Source organism: Scyliorhinus canicula, chromosome 7 (genome assembly GCF_902713615.1).
Source record: "Scyliorhinus canicula chromosome 7, sScyCan1.1, whole genome shotgun sequence".
NCBI classification, from domain to species: Eukaryota; Metazoa; Chordata; class Chondrichthyes; order Carcharhiniformes; family Scyliorhinidae; genus Scyliorhinus; species Scyliorhinus canicula.
This window is the reverse complement of record NC_052152.1, coordinates 66,296,243-66,321,327: the sequence shown is the minus strand read 5'-3', so window position 1 is coordinate 66,321,327 and position 25,085 is coordinate 66,296,243. Positions and strand designations below refer to the sequence as shown.

At 46.5% G+C, this 25,085-nt stretch overlaps 1 protein-coding gene across 4 annotated transcripts in view; it reads right to left on the bottom strand.

The window, feature by feature from the left end:
• Window positions 1-2,128: 2,128 nt before the first annotated feature.
• LOC119968614 (nectin-3-like protein) overlaps window positions 2,129-25,085 on the bottom strand; it is a 71,174-nt gene continuing 48,217 nt past the window's right edge. For 3 of the 4 annotated variants that reach the window (XM_038801239.1, XM_038801237.1, XM_038801238.1), the window contains exons 4-7: window positions 17,915-18,184; window positions 16,261-16,311; window positions 13,688-13,858; window positions 2,129-3,156 (exon numbers count right to left, since the gene is read on the bottom strand). In XM_038801239.1, coding sequence (XP_038657167.1) covers window positions 3,056-3,156; window positions 13,688-13,858; window positions 16,261-16,311; window positions 17,915-18,184 — 593 coding nt within the window. In that variant the 3' untranslated portion in view covers window positions 2,129-3,055. The remainder of the gene's footprint in view (window positions 3,157-13,687; window positions 13,859-16,260; window positions 16,312-17,914; window positions 18,185-25,085) is intronic. The other variant, XM_038801240.1, reaches the window with a different exon arrangement.

Here is a 25,085-nt window from a genome sequence, read left to right as displayed (position 1 = left end):
TCAGCAGCGACCCAGTGCAGTCTCTTGTCCCAGAAAACTCGACAAGCATTCTCTGGATTGTCTTTACAAAGTCAGGGGGAGGGGTCAAAGTGACCAGCCGGTACCACAACATGGAGGTTAGCAGCTTATTTATGATGAGAACTCGACCCCTGTAAGACAGTCCTGTCCAGCATCTCAAGCGGGCGGTGACCTCAGGCAGGCAAAGATGGACTCCCAAATAGAGAAGGCTCGTCCTGCTCCAGGTAAAAGGCCTGAGCGGTGTAATGTCGAGGGGCAGGGGTGGGGCGCCACCCGCTCCGTTCCAGGGGGAGATGGCACCGCTTGCAGGGAGTGCCCTGCGCCAAAGAAATCTCCATTCTCGCAACGCCCCCCCCCTTCCCTCAACACTTTGTCCCCGGGTTTGAGATGTTGCTGTCTTCTGCGCCGGCCTGGAAGCACGCGCATCACCAACCCCCCACCCCCTTGCTGACCAGCGGCAAAAGGACGACGGGCCCAGTACCCGACGTTGAGGCGTCAATGGGCCCTGGATGAGCCTGAGTGTCCGTGGTGGCCCCCAGGCCTGAGTTCTGGGACGCAGGGAGTATTTGCAGCCGATCCCCACCTTACTTTGTTTCAGGCCTCGCGGCCTGGCGGATGCCCTCCTTACTCCACTCCGGCAGCCGACCGGCCAGTCTGCGCCAGCACGGTATCCCCTTGTAAGCTCGGGGTGGTAATGCTAATGGAGGGGGAGGGGCTGCCGGTGCCATTCACAGCCACCTTGGTGTCAGTGGTGGCTTTGGAAGCGGGGCAGTTCTTCTGCATGTGCCCCACCTTCTTGCAGGCATGGCACCGCACGCCATCTGCAGACCAGAAGATGGGAGACCTCGAAACCGCCTTCTAATACATCCTCCTGGGCCAAGCGGATGAAAGCCTGGCGCTGGAAGGAGTAGATGTGCCTCGAGGGGGGACGTCCTTCAGGCCGAAAGGGAGCAGCGCTACCTCAGAACGAACCTCCCCCAGTAGTTGGAGGTGGGGGAGGAGGAGCTCGGTAGGGAGGTAAGGCAGGACATGGGACAATATAACCCGTTTGGCAGGGGCCTCAAGAGGGTCCATTGCCCACCGCAAGCCCCTTTTCAAGGACGAGGTGAACCGTCCTCTCGGCCCTAAGGAAAAACAGGACTTTTCCATACATTCGAGAGGCGGCCACAATGGCCGTGGGGCCGACGACACCGGCCATTGCACGAACGCAGCCTCTATGGTGACGGTGGGGTGAGCCAAACACTTTATACCTAGCTTTCGGGTCAGTAACCGGAAAGGTGGCGGGGCTGCAGGAGCAGTGGAGGCCGAGGAGGCTACCACCCCTGCATAGGCGGCTCTGACTGGCCCTGCCACCGACGTAGGTGGAGTGGCCATCAAGACAAGTGCCACGCCCACCCCAATGTGGGCTTTGTCGCATTGGAATTTAATTGATGAAATAGATAGTGGGAAGGGGTTTGTCAGGTGAAGGGCGAGGTGGAATGATGCACTCTCCCCCTTGGAAGGTATACAGGCGAGCAAAGCAGGGAAGGGAAGAGAAGAGAGAACAAGGAGCACTGTTGGAGGAGGTCAGCAACACAGGAGGGTAGGGCACCGTAGATGGAATGATGCCCAAGGTGAGAGACTCCTAAGACTCCGGGTGAAGCTGGAGGGTGGGAGGATCGTGCTCCCATCCTGGGTCACCACACTGATGTAAGTGACGCTGGTTGAAAGAAGTCTTCTGTCCAAGTAGGGCTCAGCAAAATACAGTCTGTGCTCCACCCTGGAATGACCACCCAATGGAACCGATCTCCTCCCTGCTGGTGTATGGGATCTTCATCCCGGGAGGGGCCCAGCAACCACTCAATGTCCCCATCCTGGAACAAGCTCACCAGATGGATTGAGGAAGGCCTGACTGTTAGGAGAACTGGGCAGGGCCAGGCCCTCAGCCCAGGAGGGGCCCAGCAAACAAACAGTACAAAGCGGCTTTACTCCCACCTTGTTTTTGCAGCCACTCAAGGTAGATTGGCCATGCGAAATTGCCCCTTTATGAAAAAAATGAACTGGGTACTCTAAATTTATTTATTTTTTTAAATTGTCTACAGTCAGCGGGTTTGTAAAATTTAAACGCAAGTTACCTTTTATTATTAACAGTAATTATAATTAAATGGGCAAAAATGACAGCTGGCTGTCTACTTCTGATTTCCAACCCCACCCTGCCCTTTCCAACCATCCGCTCTCTTCATACACACACACAGACAAACAACACAGAGGGAAAAGGGTGGCTTTGAGGTAAATGATATGCACTAAAATTGATTCAGATGGATGCTTGCAGTTACTATGTTTTTGAAGGTTGAGCCTTTATTTGGATGCTTTCTTTTCCTTCAGCTTGTAAGGATCTTCATTGCAGATGCACAGAGACAGCAGGCAACCAGCAGCAGGGAAGGGAGAAAACACAGATCCTCTTCCTTCGAGTCGCAAGACGTTTCTGGCAGGTTCTGTCTGAAAAAACACCCAGCAGGAACCAATTGCTGACTGTTGCCAGGCAGAACACTGTCTCTGGCCAAACCACCGCTGCCAGTTGGTCGATCCAAAATGGTTCCTAAGTTTCACCCAGCACCGACAAGTCAGGTTTCTCCTCTCCAAAATACAAAGCTAGGAACACACTGTCCTGACAAGTACTCTTCGGCTTAAAGGTACATCCGAATATGGGTCCACGTACCAAAATAATAAAACAAAATACATGAGAACAAAGAAAATAAACAGGAAAACACATAGGATGTGAACAGAACTGGCAAGCCCAGCATTTGTTCTCCTTGCTGGACCATTTCAGAGAAAAGTTAAGTTAACCACATTACTTGGATCCCAAGTCACATGACTAAGAGTAGCAGATTTCCTTCCTTAAAGTTCTTTAGTTTTTACAACAATCAATGATAGTTTCATGGTCACTATTACAGAGCCTAGCTTTATGTTCCAGGTTTTATTAACTGAAATTAAATTCCACCAGCTGATGTGGTGGATTTGAACCCCTGCCCCCAGAGCATTAGCCTGGGTGTCTGGATCACTCGTTCAGTAACAGAACCACTACACCACCCTCTCCAATCTTCCTGTGCATATTCTGATAAATTGGATCTTCAGAACCTTGGGCCTGTTTTCTTCTTTCTGTTAAGGAAAGGAAAAAAAATCAGCTTATATCGCCTTTGTATCAATATTAACCAGATATGATCACAAGATGTAACACCCAAAACAAATTAATTCAACCACCACTGGAAATGCAACATATTGATGACATGTTGCTATTGCAAACATCATTACATTTCATCGCTGAATAAGCTTTGAGCTGTTGACTTTATGAGACGGAATGAGAGCTCGAGGGACAGCCCCCTGATAAAAGACAAGAGAGAGATGTTCAGGGCTTGCACTTGCATATGCAAATCAGGGGCAGGATTCTCCGATCTTCCGCAACAAAATCGCGATCGGCGCGGTGGCAGAGAATTGCCGTCAAACCCGATCTCGGGTCCGACGCCGCTCCCACGATTCTCCGGTCCCCAGTCCCCGGAGAATCGCCACCAATCGGGGGCGTGCGGTTGTCGTGGTGCTGGTCGGGGACCATTGAAAGAGGCCCCCGCGGCGATTCACCGAGTGCAGCTGGCCGAGTTGCCAAAGGCGTGGTTCTCTCATGGTCCCACCCCCGGGAACTCGGTGTGGCGGCTGCGGACTCAGTCAGCGGCCGCCCTGTTGGGGGCGGGGGGGGATCCTTCACCGGGGGGGGTGGGGAGGCCTCCAGGACAGCCAGGCTACCTACCGGTCAGGGGCCACCGATCTGCGGGCATACGCTATCTCTGGGGGGGGGGGGGGGGGGGGGGGGGGGGGGGGGGGGGCTATCTTCTTGGTGCCGGACCGCGGTGTGGATCCACCATGTTGCACGGAGCGGCCGACGCAGGCCGCCGCCGTGCGCATGCACGGACCCCCAACTGAAAGTGCAGGGCCTCGTATCAGCAGCCGGCCCTGATAGCCCCTCCAGGTAAGTGAATCGCAACGGACTTTCTTCAGGAATGGGACATTGCCCCATTATTGGAGAATCTCGACCCAGATGTCTAATGTCTGTTTGAGGACCTCTTCCCAGGTTTGGGTTTCCTTGTAGGTAGCTATTGCTGGGCTTGTAGCATTCAACAAAATTTCACATTATGTAACCTAACCTGGGGTCCTTAAAGGGACCATTAGAGGTTGTCACCAAAAAGAGAAGCTGGTTGTAAGAGACTTTCTCGAATTTGGAACCAGAAAGTGTATCAGTTGTCAGATAAAACAAAAACATCACAGGCTGGTGCGAAGCAACCTTCAGACCCGAGACGTTTGCTTTTTCAATTTATTAGAGGAAATGATAACAGACAAGATGATATGAGAGCTGCAAGAGTTCTCACATTGCATTTCTGATGAAAGGTCATCAACCTGAAATGTTAACTCTGGGTGTGAATTAACGGCTTTGTCGCATTAAACTTGGTGGCCTGACGAGACCGTTGGAGATTTGCGATGCTTGAGACACTGGGCAAGATCCAGATCAGTATATTTAAATGGGCCAAGGAGTTCAGCTCTCAATTGCTGAAAAATCTTTAAGTGTGTCCTTGACTGGGGAGAAATTCCCTAAGGCCCAAGAAAATGACCAAAGGTGGGCTGTAATGCAAAGCAGAGTCTTGTTATGGGCGAGTTTAGCAGGGCGGGTGTTCGCCGCAAACGACCCTGCCCTCGAACAGGACTCTTGTTATTTGTTCGGGTCTTGGTGGGGAAGGCTCCCCAGAATTTGCTCAGCCCGCCAGTGCAGAAAGAGATGGGGGAGCCATTTTTAAATGCCGCCCAGATCTCTTGCTCCCTCAGCATGACCCCCAGATTCCGCCAAAGGCCCAGCTTCGCTGTTGGGAGGCCCTAAAGACACCCACACCCCATCTCATAATGGCAGATCACCCCTGGTGCCAATCCCCAGAATGGGCAAAATACCACCTTGGCGCTGCCAAAATACTCAGCTGGCAGTGCAAAGGTATCTGGGTGGCATCAGCAGTGTCAGTGTGCCACCCTGATCAGAGGTTGACCACCCAGGGGCCTCCGATCGCCTGGGAGACTCCCCATGTACCATTCCACCTGGTGCCCATTTGTGGAGACCAGTGCTAAACTGCACCCAGCTTGGGTCTCCTCATCAAGAGGATTCAAGACCAGGTGCTGATTAGATCCGGCCATTCAGCACACTTAAATATGCATATTCAGGTCCCGCACTTGTGGGCAGGGTCCAAATCGCGATGTTTCGCGAGATCCCGTTAGGTTTCGTGAGGAGCACTGATCTGGGTAAATCTTGTGAGAGACCTCTCATGGGACGGGATTCTCCGACCCCCCACCGGGCCGGAGAATCGGCGGGAGGCAGCGTGAATCCCGCCCTGGCGCCCCGACGCTGGCTGCCGGATTCTCTGTGAAATACACCAGGTCCGTACCGGTGGGACCTGGCTCTGCGGGTGGCCTACGGAGTAATCGGGGGGCCGGGGCGGATCTGGCCCCACGGTGGCCTGGCCTGTGATTGGGCCTACCGATCTGCAGGCCGACCTGTGCTGTGGAGGCACTCTTTCCCTCCGCGCCACCCGGTGTAACGGTCTACCATCACTGGCGCGGAGAAGAACCCCACCTGCACATGCGCTGGGGTGATGCCAGCACATGCTGGCACTCCAGCGCATTCGCCAACTTGCGCCAACCTGCAGAGGCCCTTCGACGCCAGTTGTGCGGCGCCAAGCCCTTCGGTGCTGGCTGGCGCAGCGCCAATCCCACCGGCGCCGCCTAGCCCCTGAAGGTGCGGAGGATTCTGCACCTTCCGGGCAGCTCGATGCCGGAGTGGTTCACGCCACTCCTCGGCGCGGGTACGGCCCGCCCCGCCGGTTAGGGGAGAATCCCGCCCATGAGATTTACCGGCTGCATCATGTCCGGAGTCGGGCGCAGTGCAGGCACTAGACTTCGCTCGAAGTTAGGGTGAATACCAGTGTGGATGTCACCCAAAAAGGCTGTGAGAAACACCCGACCAAATATGTCCAAAATGACACTGAGAAATGTTTCGGTTGAATCGCGCATGTGTTTCTCTCTTTAGAGATGTTATCGGATCTGCTCAGTGTTTCCAGCATTTACAGTTCGTGCCTTATGTTAACATATTTGAGGTCAGGTGCTGAACCAATAACTCTTGAGTCTTCCCTAACTTCCTGTCACACTAGCTGGCATTTTATTCTTGAGCTGACAGTCTATTACATTATGCTGTGCTTTTTATGACATTTAATTCTGGTTTACATTAATGTACATCAGCTCAGCATTCCAAACTAATTAACTTCTATGTTATCAGTGGGTGAAAGTGATTGGCCTTACTCATCCAACGTTATGGTGGCCTTAAGACAGTAATATAGATAAGCTTATCGAGAAGGATGCTTCAGCAACTCAAATAACAGGTATGCACCCTCAGGACTCTGGCTGTACCAGCTACAGTAGCCTTAAATATCTGAGTGGAGTTGTGGACATTTTTGAGGATGCTATTGTCAGCATATTCTGGGAAAGGAATCTGCTTTTTTATGAAATTGAGCCTTTAATTAAAAATGGATTCTTCATACGACTTTTGGTGCTTACTTCCACAGTGTCTGCGATTTCTGACAAGTTCCACAGAATGTCAGAAATTTTATGCTCATGTCTAATTACAAATCTACACATTGACGCTTAAAGATTCAAAAATAGTGCTCTTTGCAGATAAGTGACAATGACATGGCTTGCGCAGATTAGACCATTATCAAATACATCAATCCGTGCTGAGTTGCTTCAGTGATCGGAATGTTATTTTTGGATTCAAAGTTCATGGACGAAGGAAATAGAAAACATAATTCCTGGAAAATTTAAATCTGGGCATCAGCAGAGGACATGATCAGCTTGGGCCAAATAAGTTTACACATGTGGAATGATCATAGGTGTAAAACAGCAGGAAGTTACAGATCTGTGTTATAGCATTGTAACTGACTTGAAGAAAGAAAAGATGAGAAAATCCGCAACATCTAGGGGTGTCAAATTGGGCTGGGCAACCCAAGGATGGGCTGAGAAACCCCTCTGGGAGGTTCCCAGGTAAGATTTGCACAGCAATCACCAGAAGTGAAAACTTCCTCTGCCCTGCACTGGGAACCATCCGGAAAATATGATTTAAATCGTAAATTTTGGATCGCTCTGATTGGTTAAATCAATAGTTACCCAGAAAAAGTCAAAAGAAATTAAAACTTCAGCTAACTTCTGGGTAACTATGCACAGATCCATGGAACTGTCAAACACTCCTGACTGCTCCCCCACCCCCGAACAGGGCTTCCCACCACCCTGTCCCCCCAGGGGTGTCCCCACAACCCCTAGGCGACACCAACACATGTCTCACCATACTCGGAAGGTACTACACCCCAAGACAGGACCACCCCAACCCACAGGTCAGAACAACCTTTGTCATTGTCCCCACCCCCATTTCTTATAGGCAAAAATGTTGTATTCTGGGTGTGTTCCCAATAGATATTGTTCTTGATATCTGATTCCATTACTCATGTATCTTAGTGGAATGATTATGATTGTACGAATGTGAATTTTAGGTTGGAGATTAAAGAGTCAAATGTAAGTTAAATGAAAACACTTCATTTTGAATCTAATAAACAAGAGTGAAGTGAATGCAAATCAAATAAATTTGTGTTAATTATGTTGAAAAATTAATTTATGTTTACCATTCATGGTCAGAGTTAAAAGTGTGAAAACACTGAAAAATGTTTGACCCATCTCTGGACCTCTAGGTGGAGCCAAGGAGTCTGTAGAAGGGACACTTATATCCACTAGAGATATAAATTATTAATACAGAATCAATGAGGTTGTTTTGAAGGTAAGATAATTAGTTTACATTTCTGTCACATTGGGCGGGATTCTCCGACTCCCCGCCGGGTCGGAGAATTGCTGGGGATCGGCGTGAATCCCACCCCCGCCGTCCTCCAAATTCTCTGGCCCCCCAAAAACCGGCCCGGCGTGAATCGCGCCTTCCGTCTTGGAGAATGGCGGGTACCGGCGCAACTCAATGGGCCCTGGGGCTGCCCGAATTCTCCGACCCGCAATGGGCCGAAGTCCCGCCCGTTTTTTGCCAGTCGCGCTAGCGCAAATTGGAATAGGTCCCTTACCTGTTCCTATGTTCCTATGTTCCTACGTCTAAGGACAGACTAACAGTGTTTTTCAAACCAGTTTAGTTAAAAAACATTTTGCCTATAAAACTTTGACTTTGAAATCAGGCACCCGTTAAATATCGCACCCTGATCTTGTGGAGCTGTTAATCCATCCTTAGACGTAGGAACATAGGAACAGGAATAGGCCATTCAGCCCCTCAAGCCTGTCCCGCCATTTAATGAGATCATGACTGATCTGTGAACTAACTCCCTCTACCTGTCTTGGGCCCATTTCCCTTAATATAATAAAAATATTCTTTATTGTCACAAGTAGACTGACATTAACACTGCAATAAAGTTATTGTTAAAAGCCCCTAGTCACCACATTCCGGTGTCTGTTCGGGTACACAGAGGGAGAATTTGGAATGTCCAAATTACCTAATAGCACATCTTTCAGGACTTATGGGATAAAACCGGAGTACTCTGCACAGACAGTAACCCAAGCCGGGAATCAAACCTGGGACCGTGGAGCTGTGAAGCCATAGTGCTAACCACTGTGCTACCCTACTGCCCATACCATTGCTCAACAAAAATCTATCTTTCTCTGAGTTAAAATTAACAACTGATCTAACTTCAACCGCTGTTCATGGGAAAGAGTTCCACCTCCCCTGAATGGTCTAGCCCTAATTTTTAGACTATAATGACTGTAGTTTTAGAATCTCCAACCAGTGGAAATAGTTTGGGCGGGATTCTCCGACCCCCCACCAGATGGGAGAATCGCCGGGGGTCGGTGTTAATCCCGCCATCGCCATCCTCATAATTCTCCCACCCCCCAAAAACCGGCCCGCGATGGGGCAAAGTCCCACCCGTCTGCTGCCGGTCCCGCCGGCGTAAATTGGAGTAGGTCCCTTACCGGCGGGACCTGGTGGCGCGGGTGGGCTCCGAGGTTCTTGGGGGGGGCGCGAGGGGATCTGGCCCCAGGATGTGCCCCCACAGTGGCCTGGCCTGCGATCGGGGCCCACCGATCCGCGGGTGAGCCTGTGCTGTGGGGGCACTCTATCCTTCCGCACAGGAGGCTGTGGTCCTCCACCATTCCCGGTGTGGAAGCGAATCCCTCTGCGCATGCGCAGGGATGATGGCAGCACACGCTGGCGCTCCCGTGCGTGCGCCGACTCGTGCCGGCCGGCGGGGACCCTTCGGTGCTGGTTGGTGTGGCGCCAAGCCCCTTTCCCGTCAGCCAGCGGGGCGCCAACCACTCTGGGGCGGGCCTAGTCCCCGAAGGTGCGGAGGATTCCGCATCTTTGGGGCGGCCGGACACCGGAGTGGTTCACGCCACTCCATCCCACCGGGACTCCCCGCCCCGCCGGGTAGGGGTGAATCCCGCCCACGATCATGTTGTGATCACTATTTGATAAATGTTCGTGCACATTTAGGCTATAAATTAAATTTGGCTCATTACTCATAATTAAATCTAATATTGCCTGTACCTTTGTTGCATCTGGAACATATTGCTTCAGGAAACTATCTCAGATACATTCCAGAACATCACAACCTTTCTGGCAGGTGCTTGTCTGCCTCTTCCAATTTATGTGTAAGTTGAAATTCCCCATTAATACTACTCTGCTTTGCTACACACTTGCTTAATTTCTGCATTTATGCAATCTAACACGTCAGAACTGCTACTAGGGGGTCGATGCACAACATCCATTACAGTTTGAGACCCTTTTTTGTTCCTCAGTTCCATCCATGTGGTCTCCACTGGATGCTTTCCCCTGATTGTATCCTCTGTCAGCATTGAGGTGATAGTATTTCTTATCAGTAAGGCGACTCCTCCCCCTCTGCTCTCTTCCCTGTCCCTCCTGTAAACTTTATAACCAAGTATATTTAGTTCCCAGTCCCAACAATCCTGCAGTCATGTATCTGGAATAGCTACTATATCATAATCTTCAATTTGCATTTACGTCTGCAATTCAATTAGTTTATTCCTTACACTCCATGCGTTAGTATATAGAACACTTAATTGGGTTATTTCCACTAACCTATCCCTCAGCACTGATGTTTTATTTGCTTGATTATCATTTTTCACTTTTGGTTTAACCAGTATGCTTGTAGTTTGCCATTAGTTGCAGTTGCATCTTACGAAAGCTACACACAATGAGCGGGATACTCCGATCCCCTGCCGGGTCGGAGAATCGCCAGGAGGCAGCGTAAATCATGCCCCCGCGACTGCCGTATTCTCCAGGCCCGCGATGGGCCAAGTGGCCACCCATTTTTGGCGGGTCCCGCAGGCTCCTCAGGCGGCCTGCAGAGTCCTTGGGGGGGGGGGGGGGGGGGATCTGGCGCGGGGGGATCTGGCCCACGATCGGGGCCCACTGATCCGCAGGCGGGCCTGTGCCGTGGGGGGCACTCTTTCCCTCTTCACACCGGCTGCTGTCAACCTCCGCCATGGCCGGTGCTCCCGCGCATGCGCCAACTTGCGCCGGCTGGCGGAAGCGCCAAACACTCCGGTGCCGGCCTGGCCCCTGAAGGTGTGGAGGATTTTGCACCTTCAGGGCGGCCCGACAGAGTGGCCTACCCCGCCGGTTTGCGGGGAATCCCGACCAACGAGTGGGATTCTCCGGTCCGCTAGCCGTGTGTTCCTTGGTGGCATGCTCTTGGCAACGGTGGTATTCTCCGTTCCCATCACTTGCCAAGATTTCCCATTGTGATCACCACACACCTCCGGGAAACCTGCAGGCTTGGTGCACTGCCGGCAGAATGGAGAATCCTGCCGGCGGAAAATCTCGCTCCATGTCTCGAATTATCAAGGCCCCAGGGGACCTTCTTTATATAAACAAAATGTCATTAGCCCTACTTCAGGTAAACAATATACATTGTTGGAATGGATGATGATTCATTTTTTACAATCCTTTAATTACACCTCTATGGCCAAAGTGTCTGCTGGTCTTGTACAATAGGATTTTTAAAAACATTACTGCAGTCGTCATGCAAAAACTAACCCGGGCTTTTAACCCTTACAACACCAAATTCAGAGAACATAATATACATCTGAAAGTCCTACAGTCATCATACAAATGCTAATTGAAGGATCCCCATAAAACCATGTGCCTCAGAAGAGTTACTGGAACACTGAGGAAAAATCAAAGGAGATTCTGGAGGGCTATGCCATCTTTTTGGTTTGGTCACAGGAAAGGTGACTGAACCTTCAAGATTTCATTTTTTTTTCTTTTAAATAAATATAGAGTACCCAATTCATGTTTTCCAATTGAGGCGCAATTTAGCATGGCCAATCCACCTACCCAGTACATCTTTGGTTTGTGGAGGTGAAACCCACGTAAACACCGGGAGAATGTGCAAATTCCTCACGGATATTGACCCAGAGCCGGGATCGAATCTGGGACCTCGGCGTCGTGAGACAGCAATGCTATCCACTGCGCCACCGTGCTGCCCCCTTCAAGGTTTCATAATGTATAAGGAAATGCTTGGTGGTGGTGTGCGGCAGGAAGTCAAATGTGAATTATAATACTGATAAGTCTTGACAAACTAGTGTTCAATTAGCGGTATTCGATTTATTTAATTTTTTTCAATATAATTTTTTTTTTAATGTGAAAAATTATGGCATAATTTATAATTACTGGGTGTTCCGATTTCTTAACATTAAAAGTCACTACTGTGATTGTAAAATGATGGCAGCCTACAATTGGCTTTAACTTACAGGGTGGAGGGAATCCAGTGCCTCTGTGGCCTTTCATGCAGCAGCTAATTAGCAGGAAAATAAACTGTTTCCACACAATTTCCACACAAGCTTCTGTCATTGGACCTCGAGGTGCATTGGGAACCCAATAATAGGAGCTTGTCCAAAACTGTGTCAAAACAGTGTATTTGTTGGTTATTGGAAGTAGGTGGGGTATTTTAAAGGAATCTTCACATTTAACGTTGAAGTAGCTTAATTTTAATGCTGCTGTTATGAGATTTTGCTGTACTCGTCCTTGCTCTTCTTGTTTTGTTATTGATGTGCATTCGCCCATGTTTCAGGACCAGTGTTTCAACTCAAATTGTACTTTAAAAAAGCTATTTTGTTCAGTTATTTAGATTTGCTTACTTCCAAATATCTTTTTAGTCACAATGATAGCTGCCAACGTTTCCTTCGAAAAAAATGATTCATATAGGTTGTGATTTTATTTTTTACAGTTAGCAGCTGCCTTTTTGTTGTCCCCATAATTTACAGAGAAATGCAGTGTTTTAAAGTGGTTACTTATCTATGCACCTGAAATTGACTGCACATAGGCAGGAGGGCTCAGATCCTGCTAGATTGCTTCATTTGATTATACATTTGCCATTTGCAATGTTAAAAATATCACAGCTTGATTCTAGTTAACAATGTGATGAATATACTCATTGCTGAGTTAGAAAGCTTATGCCACAAAATTCAATTGCGAAGCACCCCAGGGGGCCATTTGGTACTGAAGTGGTGTCTGTGCTGCATGCAGACATCATTGTGCAGGTCATGCCAGCTGATATTTTGGGTATGTGGTTAGTGAGGTATTAGGAACGTGCCTTGGAGTATCCAAAGTAGACAGATCATGATAACAGCCAACATAATGCTGATTTCACATCAACAATGACACTTTTGACCTCAACGCTTCAGTTAATGCCTTCTAATATCTTACACAGTTGAACATGTGCTCAAGAGCAGGAAAGACCCCCCTGGGCATGTGGCAATGGTTCTGTGGAGTACAAACCTGCTGTTCTCTCTCAGAATGGCAGCATTTGTAATCCCACCATTGCCGCTCTGCCAGTGTCATAGAAACATAGAACAATACAGCACAGAACAGGCCCTTCGGCCCTCGATGTTGTGCCGAGCAATGATCACCCTACTCAAGTCAACGTATCCACCCTATACCAGTAACCCAACACCCCCCCCCCCCCCATTAACCTTATTTTTTAGGACACAAAGGGCAATTTAGCATAGCCAATCCACCTAACCCGCACATCTTTGGACTGTGGGAGGAAACCGGAGCACCCGGAGGAAACCCACGCACACACCTTGTTGTTAATTATCACTCAGCCAGCTCGACTGCTATCACCCATGTCTAAGGCATGTAGCCACTCAACTATTGACTGCACATTGCAGCCATGATAATGAGTTTGCTTGTTGCCTGCATTTGAAGGAAGAGGCTAGACTTAATCGCACATTGTAGAATCCATAGAATCTCTACAGTGCAGCAGGATGCCATTCGGCCCATTGAGTCTGCACCGACCCAAGCCCACCCACCTATTCCCATAACCCCACCTAACCTACACATCTTTGGATATTACGGAGCAATTTAGCATGGCCAATCTACCTAACCTACACCTTTGGACTGCGGGAGGAAACCGGAGTATCCGGGGTAAAGCCATGCAGACACAGTTATCCAAGGCCAGAATTGAACCCGCCACCTTGCCGTTGTGAGACAGTAGTGCAACCCACTGTGCTGCCCTTTGTGTTATAAGACACAGTATTTTGCACTTACCTGAGTTTGCTATTTTTTTCATTTTTTTCTTGATAATGCAGATCACCAGTATAGCTGCCACACCAACAGCCAAGGCTGAAGCACATATTATTAAAACTGCCAAAGAAAGAAAAGATACCAATGACTTGCCCAAGCTAATCACAGAAGCAAAATTCTGCAGATGTTGAAAATCTGAAATAAAATAGAAGTCGCTGGAAATATTCAGTAGCTCACAACCTGGACCACTCATTAAGCACCGCCAGCAGCATCCGCCTCCTTTCCCACAGCACGTTCCTGTGCTCTTATACTTCTTCCCATCCCATTGTCCAGGGCCTAAAACACTCCTCCCAAGTGGTACATAATTTACTTGTACTTCTCTCAAATTAATATGTTGTATTCACTGCGCACGTTATGTTCTCTTCTGCACTAGGGGGTCCAAACACAGATTGGGTGAATTCCTCGTGGAAAGCCTCCACTCAGTCCATAAGCTTCTGGTCACCTGCTGTTTTAATTCTCCATCCCACTCCCCTCTGTTCCCAGCCTCCTGCATTGAAAGCACCATAACTTCAAAGAACAACACTTCATATCGCCGTTCAGTACTTTGCAGCCTTCTGGGCTCAACATTGAGTTCAACAATTTATAATTTTTAACCCATATCCTTCACACAGCAGCCATTAATTATTGTGCAATTCCAACTTACACCTCCTCTGGCCTCATCTTTTGTTCCACTATCACCTTCCTTTGCATTGCTCCTGCCCATCATCCGAACACAGACCTCCCTTTTTATTCCCCTTCTACAAGCTGCCCCCACCCCTTTTCCACTACAGTACCAGGATTGGTTACCAGTTAATATTCATTAATCGAACTGGACTTTCATCCTCAAGCTGGGTATCAGAAGTTGGGAAAATGCTCAGCTCGGAAGGTGGAGTGTGGTCTTCAGTTGGACCAACTAACCTGGGAAAATGCTCGAAAGCAGCCACTGGGCTGTTGGATGTTTTTAAAGGCTCCACCTATGTGCTGTGGGACTTAATCCCAGTTACAATAGAAAGGGAAAAGGCGTTCAGCCCTCACCCCCTCACTCTCTGCACACTACCCATGCGCCATCTATGGCACCTTATGATACCCATTCCCAATGATCCCTATATCCTCCTTGCCAACAATTCCCTCCACCCAGCCTCAATTTCCCCTCATGCTCCCTTTGTCAAAGTATATCCTTGACCAAACCCTCATGACCCCACATGCCCCCCCATTCCGAGATATTCTCCCCACCCAACCCTGTGTCTGTTCATGACTCTCGCACCAACGCATGGCAATTCCTTGTCCATCCACTCACTATACACAGTATAGAGTCAATGAATCCGACGAAGACAACAATGTGAATAATTTATTGATAACTTTGCACTTTCTTAAATAAGTCCTTATTATGACAGAGCAATTAAGTGTCAGTCATCCAGATCCTCTAAATATCAACACAAAAAATGACAAAAGGCCTTGAAACCTCCTTACCTTGCTTAAATTAACATTCTGCAATTGACAGCATAGATCAGAGTGCCAGAGCTTTCAGTCAAGCATTGTTTTCCCTGCGGCACAGGTTTTTCAGTACTCTAAAGGATATTTGGCCTCATTATATATTCTTGACTGAAAGCTCAGACCCGAACCAGCCAACACCCTTAAAAGAACAGTTAAAGATTGGAAACCACAAGAATGGGGTCAGAAATCTCAGAATTGTATCCTGGCCACCATTTCTAAAGCTTCTCCGAGTTTCCCTGACTCTGTCAAAATCCAACCCATCACATTTTATTATGTATTTATCATCATCCCTTAATGAACAGACAATACCATTTTATTTTAAATGTAATGAAATATAAACAGGGCTATTTCTGATCATTTGCATGAATACATTGCCAAAGCTCAAATAATAACATATAACTGACAATTAAACTGTTTTTTTTTTCAGCTACCATTTTTCCCAGAACCCCATTCATTTTAATGGACAGAAAGTTTTAAAATTAGCATGAAATGCCGGTCTTTTAGATGTGTCTGAGCTGTGCCCCATGTCTAAATATTTAGGTTTGCCATTGGAGCAAACAAAATGGTTTTAGAAATGTGTCTTTTATATAGCCAAAAGAAGAGAATTACAAACAGTTGTTAAGGTTTGTTTTAAGTTATGCCTAATATCATTCCTGAACAAAATAAAGTGGGAAAAATTACTTGCCTCCTGTCAGGATTTATATAAAACACCCATTTGAACATTAAACCCTGTGGACAACAACAAGAACTAATCTGTCTGGTTAATATGATTAAAGACCAATCAATAACCGTAGCATTAGTTTAGCTTAATTCCTGACAAGAGCATTGTTAATAAAATCAAAGCTCTCAGGTAAACTCAATCATTCTGTGCAGGTTGGCTAACGCCCTCCTTATTCCCACTTCAGACTTAGTTCCATAATTTTTTTAATTTAAACCATATTGAATAGGAACTCATTTTGGATGGCAACAGTTAGGAGCAAATACAAAACTCATGGAAATCTTTTGGAAACAAAGAAAACCTGTGTGCTATTATGTAAGGATAAGTTCTTGGTAATTTGACTTACTGAATTTTATTTGCGGTGTCATCATCTTGACATTTTCTTCTGTGGCCAAGGCTGTGAATGCATAAAATATAAAATTACTACAACGAATATAGTTAAGTGCAAGCCTGAAGCTGCCTTCTAAAAATTATGAAGAAGGGACCTGGAAATTTGGAAAAAAGAAAAACATGTAAAAAAAAAATATTGTCCTGGTATAAAGGTTGGAATATTTTATTCAGAAAAATAATTTCACCAGTTCTCGAAAATAAAGAAAAACTTGCATTTATATTGTGCTTCTTTACAGCTCCAAAATACTTTGCAGTTAATGGTATAATTTCCTAGTGTAATTATTCTTGTAATGTAGGAACGGCCAAGTTAAAACAGTGCCATGGGATTTTGCATCCACCCTACGAGGGCAGTAGGAACTGGACTTGCTGTGGCAGCACAACATTCCCTCAGCACTACAGTGAGAGTGTCAGCCTAGGTTTTGTGCTCAAGTCTCTAGGATGGGACCTGAATTCATAGTTTTGACTCCGTGAGAACAATTCTGCCACAGGGCCATGACTGACATTGGCGGTATGCAGTGGAATGCACATTTAATCATGTCTCAATGAAACTAGGAGTATTGAACAGAGGACATTCATATGAATGGATTTTTGATGCCACTACACCAGAGAAAATCTCACTTCCTGGCAGTATATGGAAGAAATGCAACCACCCACTAATTCTGAATGAAATGTCTTCGATAAATGTATTACATGAAAATTGCTGAAGTGTATCATCCAGATAAAATATTTTACAATTTACCTCTTCACCCTGAATAGTGGTGTGATGGGTGACTGGTGTAGGATAAATGCATCCTGTCATGTGTCGATAGACAAAGTATCACTCACTGGGCACCACAGATGGTCTTACCAATCAGTAAACAGAACTCCTTTCTGTTTATGTATGTTAATAGGTTAAAGTTGGAAGTTTTGGAACAGCATAATTCCATCATTTTCCCCTAGGGAAGCCCACAATCCTGTAAAGTGAATGATCCTGCCTCTATTCTGCACAGGACATGCTACAGGTCATGAACTCTGGTGCACTACAAGAATTGTATTTGTCACCTGGCAAATGCAGGCCCTCACGACTCCATGGCATCTTCCCCCACCATTACTGACTGGAAGGATCCAGTAATTATACAGGACAATGGTGGCCTTCATCTGTTAACAATAACAGTCTGTGGGATATTCAAAGTAGCTTGTGGTCTTCTTCCGAATGTAATGCAGCTAATGGTTTGTTTCATGTAGTGCGGTCTCCAGACACAAACAGTTCCTCAGGAAGCTAAGTGACACAAACTGTATGCGCATGTGTTGCCTCCCTAAAATATGGCTGCTTGCTGCAAATATAGTGTATGAGCGGGAATACGCCATGAACATTAATTGCCAATATATTTAAACAATTAATTGTTTACTGTAATATCATTAAACATTTGCAAGAGTGAAACCCTAAAGTAGAGGATTAATTTACCCAAATAGCTACAAAATTCTTTATAGCCTTTCAATTTATATTCTGCTCATTATATTATCCATGGAAAGTCTGTTGTACATGTAGCAGGAATATACTTTCAAAGTCAACCATTATATTTTCTTAATAGCAGAATGTCCAGATTAAAATGTTTAGAATACAAACATACCAAGGGAAACAGTAAGGTTCTGAGTTGCATTAAATGCCGGGTGATTTATGATGCAGGTTTGCTTCTGTCCGGTGAAGTTGATGGGTGCATGGTAGTGACTTTCCACAGTCACGGTACCATCAACATTATCAACCAAAATCTGCGTGGAGTTTCCAAAAGTATTCTCTTTCCAGGTAATAATTGCAGCTGGTTTACTCTTTGCTGCAATACACTGAACCCTTTTCAGCCCATTTGGTAAGGATTTGAAATTCAATGAAATAATTGGTGGAACTGTAAATAAAAGAGATCAATTTGTTTAGAAATTATATGTACAATGTGGTGAGCCAAGGAATGTTATATATAAATATAAAATATAATATTGAGCATTTATTCCTGAGTAGAACACGCTTGAGCTTCAGTTTACTTCCCTAACTTGGTCTGTCGGAACAATGCCTTGTAAACTGCGTTATGATCCCTGTAGAGACAGATAACCTTTAAAATAGAAATTTAAATTTCCAATGACCAACACTTTTACTGTAGTAAACTGAAATCAACATTGACTAAACATTACTTAGGGGCTGGTTTAGCCCAGTGTTCTAAAACAGCTGGCTTGTAATGCAGAACAAAGCCAGTAGCATGGGTTCAATTCCCGTACCGGCCTCCCCGAACAGGCACCGGAATGTGGCAACTAGGGGCTTTTCACAGTAATTTCATTGAAGCCTACTTGTGACAATAAGCAATTATTATTTTATTATTAGTAGACAACTAATGCTCTAAACTACGGATCATATATTCCTATTTAGTTTCCGAATGTAACCAGTAACCTCATGTCAGTTTTCTACGTAATGCCATATATTAAGCAGCATTGCAGTCTTTAAAGGAACCAGTCTGAAGTTATTTCCAGCTTCCAACAGGCCATATTCTTCCCAATTCACCAAGTCATAATATGCAATGACCATTGACAGTTATTTTTTTCGGTCTTTTGAGAACGTCTGAACTAATTTTCAGCAGCAAAGCTCACTACCGGTGATTCCTTCTGATGACCAAGCCAGGACAAGTCTTCCAGTCTCCTTTAGTTGCCATGGATAGGTGTCGCTTTGACCAGAGAATGTGTTCCCACTCACATTCAGCCAAGTAGCAGAGAAGCCTTTTCCCCTCTGTTTCACAACAGCTGCCATTTCCTTGTTTCTCTCTGTGTGACTCCCTCCCTTTCTTTCTATCCAGGCTAAGTCAACAATAGCAAGGCCAGCTGTTTTGACTTCATGTTTAGGTGCAAAAACTGCCACTTGGCTTTCAATAGGACCTGACCTGGACCAAAGTTCCCATGGCAACCAGGTCAGATTGGCTAATCGGCAGCAGAACTAATAGGAGGTTGCATACTTTATTTTACTTGCTTAGTCATAACAAAGATCTGATCTGTTCTCAACTTTATTTTTAAAACTTCCATTCAAAATAGAATCAGGAATTGAACCGATTTCTGAAAAATAGTCGGAAAGCTTATATTGGCCTGTATGATACTCTTTCTTAGCAGCAAAACTGAAAAATAAGCGAGGTTATAAAAGAGAATTGACACATCAAGGCTTCTAAGCTTTGCTAATTTGAGATTTCCCAGAAAATATTTTCAAAGCAACTTACCTTGACACATCTATCGGTGAACTCTCTGAGATTGCTCTTGGTTTCACTAAAAGTACTTTCTCTTTGTTGGGCAGAAAAATATTATATTTGTTTTCTCTCATTGTTATGTATCAGAGAATACATTCCTGCTAATGTAGTGCCAAATTATGTGTAGCGACATCAGCAGAGTGTTTGTGTGGGCTTTGGGCGGATCACCATCTTTGATTGTATGAGCAACACCTCTTAATAAACCTCTCATTGTGTTTTAAAAAATCCAGAGTATGGATACCTCTATACTTTTTCTGTATGTGGCAAATAAGAAATATAACATTAATCTTCTCTTGAAGTAATGTTTATCTGGTACTACAGAAGCACAAAGTATATTGAGGACAGGAAAAAAAGAAGTTATAGAAGTAATACTGAACAGGTATATCAAGCAGAAATAAGAATGCCAATTAAATGTACAAGTGTCTGAAATGAAGGAAAGTGCAACAGCTGACCAAAATATCACCACCTTTGCAAAGGTGAGCTTCATTGGAATAGATAACTGAAATGGAACAGTTAAGAATCGCGCGCAAAACCTTCTTTTTCTTAGGTGGCCTTCTCAGGCAATTCTTTGGAATCAAGAATGACTTGCTTCCACTCTGATAATAGTTTTTAATAAATTGATTTAAGTTAACAGGTCCAATATCAGCATCTCTAAAATGGTCTGATATTAATATCTCTATTAAGGTCCTATCAGTATCTCTATAAAAGTCTGATTTCAATATTTCTATAATGGTCTGATATCAGTATCTCTATTTAGGTCCGATATCAGTATCTCTATAAAAGTACAATATCAATATCTCCATAGAAGTCCGATATCAGTGCCTTTATAAGACACTGTGATGTCAGTATCTCTATTTGTCCGATACCAGTAGGGGTTGGTTTAGCACAGTGGGCTAAACAGCTGGCATGTAATGCAGAACAAGACCAGCAGCGCAGGTTCAATTCCCGTTCCAGCCTCCCCGAACAGGCGCTGGAATGTGGTGACTAGGGGCTTTTCACAGTAACTTCCAAAGACAGCAACAGTCCAAAGATGTGCAGGTTAGGTGGATTGGCCATGCTAAATTGCCCTTAGTATCCAAAAAGGTTAGGAGGGGTTATTCGGTTAGGGTGGAAGTGAGGGCTTAATGTGGGTTGGTGCAGACCAAATGGCCTCCTTCTGCATTGTATGTTCAATGTGTGCATCTGTATGTAAAGTAAAAGGTGACCAGTAACTTAATTGAAGCTTACTTGTGACAATAAGTGATTATTATTATTCATATAAAAGCCCGTCAGTACCTGCATAATGGTCTGATGTCAGTATCTCTATTAAGGTCCGATATCAGTATCTGTATAAAGGTCTGATATCATTACCTCTATGAAAGTCCAATATCAGTACCTCTATTAAGGTCTGATATCAGTACCTCTATAAAAGTCCAATATCAGTACCTCTATAATGGTCTGGCATCAGTATCTCTATTAAGGTCCGATATCAGTATCTCTATAAAATTCTGATATCAGTACGTCTATAACAGTCCAATATCAGTACCTCTGTGGTGGTCTGGTATCAGTGTCTCTATTAAGGTTTGATATCAGTATCGCTATAAAAGTCTGATATCAGAAGCTCTATAATGATCTGGTATCCGTATCCCTATTAAGGTCCGATTTTAGTATCTCTATTAAGGTCTGCTATTAGTATCTCTATTAAGGTCAGCTATCAGTACCTCTGTAAAAGCCCTATATCAGTACCTCTATAATGGTCTGACATCTGTATCTCTATTAAGATCTGCTATCAATACCTCTGTAAAAGTACCTCTACTGAGGTCCGATGAAAGTACTTCTCTCGCGGTTGAATTGGAACAAAGACATTAATTATTTTTTTGGCCTCATTCACAATGTAGCAGTCTGTCATTTTTAATTTGCTCTGTAGATGTATGAATTTGAATAACAAATACTGAAGAATGATCTTTTAAGAATTATTAGACTTGATTTGAGTGGAAATTGGGCTATGTGTCAACTGAAACACCATCATTTATCCAATGATCCTACTTCAATTTTGTTTTGTTAATTCAGCTCACAATAGTAGCAGACACTCAGATGTGTTGACAGACTCTCATTTGCACTAGCAGTGACTCACTCATGGTGGCAAATTATTTGCTTGTAGTGAAACAGAACAAACTTGTGTTGGCATGCAGCCTGCAGATACTGGCAGACTGTGCCCTCATAACGACATATAACTTGATCGTATTGGCAAACAAATCTCTCATGTTGGCATACATCTAATCCTGATGGGTGACTCCCAAACTCACTTGCACTGTCATCGAACATTAGGGGGTGGGGGGGGGGTCTTTCAAATTGTCTGATGAAATTTGGATACCCTACTTAAGAAATATCCTGTTAGAAACCAACCAACAGGAATACAGAAAATTGTTAACGTTAATACTTCCAACAAATATTTCTTTCTTTTAAATTTACTTATTTAAAAAAAAATATTTGTATTCTCCTTTTTCACATTTGCATCCAAATTTACACCCACCACCAAACAATGAAAGGCAACAAATACAATGTCAATCCCCTGGCTAACAATTCCTTCCTCCCACCAACCCCAAACAATCCTCAACATTTTAAATACAAACACCAAAGAAAAAGAATCAGGAATTAACCATCATCCCATACATAGTCACCAACAACATACACAGTCCAACCCCCCCCCCCCCCACCCCCTAATGTTCTAATGTTCCATGTCATTCAATTCTTGAAAGTACATAATAAACAAAGCCCATGAATTGTAGAATCCTTCCATCCTTCCCCTCAACTTAAATTTCACTTTCTCATGTGTTAAAAACTCCAACAGATCCCGCCGCCATGCCAGGGCATAGGGTGGAGAAACTGACCTCCACCCCAGCAGGAGCTGCCTTCAGGCAAGTAACGAGGCAAAGGCTAAAACATCTGCCTCCACTTGCAACCCCGGCCAATCTGATACCCTGAATATGGCTTCCAGGGGACCTGGTTCAAGATTACCATGAAGACCTCCCGCCAATACCCCTCCAGCTTTGGACAGAACCAAAACATATGAATGTGATTAGTGGCTCCCCCCACAATGTTCACAAACATCCTCTACCCCCTCAAAGAGTCAGCTCATCCTTGCCTTTGTGAGGTGCACCCTATACACCACCTTCAGCTGTTTCAGCTTCAACTTTGCACAAGGTGTTGAAGCATTCACCCTCCGGGCACCTCACACCACAACCCCTCCTCCATGCCCTCTCCCAACTTTTCCTCCCATTTTGTCTTAATCCACCCCTGCGGTGTCTTCTCTCCTCCCAGAATCGCCCCATAAATCGCCGACACCACCCCCCTCTCCACCATCCCCCCCCCCCCCCCCCCCTCCCCACCCCAGAAACAAATCCTTTAGTGCCCTTCTCCTCCCATCTCCGAAAACTCCCATCCCACTTCCCTGGCTCAAATCTATGATTCCCCCGAAATGGCATTTCCCTTGACCCCCACCCCAGCCTAAAGTGCTGGCGCAACTGCCTCCAGATTTTCAACGTCCAACAAATATTTCTTATCTAATTTATGACTTTGTCCATTAGGATGGTATGTCAAATTCAGTGCTCATATGGCTACATACATTTAAACTACAGTAAATCTGATCTTGAATATACAAGCGGCGGGATCCTCCGTTGGCTGACGCTGAAATCGGGAACGCGCTTGGGCGGAGAATCAGTTTCGACGCGGAAATCGCAGCGGACGCTGATGTGGCAACAAATCGCAATTCTTCATCACCTTGACAGCGGAATCAATGCGGTCCACAATGCACATACAGTATATCATTAGCAGGCCTGACTGGGTATTCTCCGAGGCCTTCATGATTCTCCACCTCTGATGGGCCGAGTTCCCGATGGCATGGTACACTTGTGCTTTTAAAAATCAGGAAACCAGCATCGAGGCTGATAAGGGAGAGAGAGGAGGTAGAACCGTGGGCTGCCGGGCTGGACACTGGCCAGGCTGGCTGGGGTGGAGGGGGGGAGGGGGTGGCCTGCCATGCAAGCGGGGAGGGGGGGTGACAGGGAGATGGGTCATGTGGCCGGGTGACAACCCCCATGGGACTGGGGCGGTGTCCAGACACAGTCCGGCATGGCCATGGCCGCAATGCAGCCATCTTGTTGCGCACCCCACTGACCGCCCATCTTGGCCCCTGGTTCTGCAGAGTGACACCAGCTTTATGGGTGCCCCCACCCTTGCACCCCACGCTCTGCCACACCCAGCCCACTCAGCCCTCACCAGCCAGCTGGGTGTCAGGCGGTCCACTCAAAGGAAACGGCCACTGTAGCCCTTACAGGGGCGCAGTGTAGGGGTCGTGGAGTCTACCCCAGGCAAAGGCAGTGCCAGCCAACATTATCCCTGGCATCAGGACAGGGGCCTGGGCCAGAAGTCCCCACAGTGCCGGCAATGGCGGGGTCAGAAGTAGTGGGTTGGTGGAGGCGGGGCACCATGTAGCCTGGAGGTGCTGGCTGGGCACGGGGGGTACGCACTGTGCTGACATGTTCGCCTATCAACCCCTGCAGACAATGGATATTGGAATTCAACCAGCAATGGTGGCCTTCCTTCTAGTCGCCACAGCCCTGGGGGAAGTCCTGCGGCTGTACAAGCTGAAGCTGCACCAGGAGGATGATGTGGAGCATGCAGCAGTGGAGCGTGCCTTGAGGAATGGGTGCAGTTGTCCAGAATGGAGGGAAAGCCACCCAATAGGCCGAGGAGGAGGCACAAAGGAAGCATCGCGTGAGGCATCATGAACACAAGCAGCTCCTGTCATTTGAGGACCTGCCGGACCGGGCATACCATTGAAGACTCCGGCTGAGCAGGGAGAAAGTGCGACATATCTACCAGATAATGGCACACCTGGCACTGCGGGGGCATGGAGGATACCCGCTCCTGGTGGGCGTTAAGGTGATGGTCGTCCTAAACCTTTACGCCATGGGTTCCTTCCAGGCACCAAGTGGGAACCTGTCCGGGATTTCACTGAGCTTGGTGCACGGCGGCCCTATATGCGCATTTGACACAATACATCCACTTCAATGTGGACGGAGCCCACTAGGATGCCCGAGTAGTGGGGTTCTCCTCCATCGCCGACATGCCCCAGGTCCAGGGGGTGATCAACGGGATACATGTCCCCCTACGAGCACCAGCAGATGACAGGCTGCTCTACACAAACCAAAAGGGGTTCCTCTCGATGACCGTGCAGCTGATATGTGACCATGAGATGCGCATTATGTACATCTGTGCCCGATACCCAGGCAGTGTGCACGACGCCTTCATCCTGGCACACTCAACAATTCCTGACATGTTAGAGACACCCCTCCCCCAGCTGGGGTATTGACTCTTGGGCGGGGGCATGGAGTTATCTACTGCAGTCGTGGCTGATGACAGCTTTCTGAAGGCCACAGACCGACGCGGAAAGCCTCAACAATACCGCCCATGCAGCGTCTAGGAGCATGATCGTGTAGTGATTCGGCCTCCGGAAGATGGGGTTGAGGTGCCGGGACCGCTCTGGAGG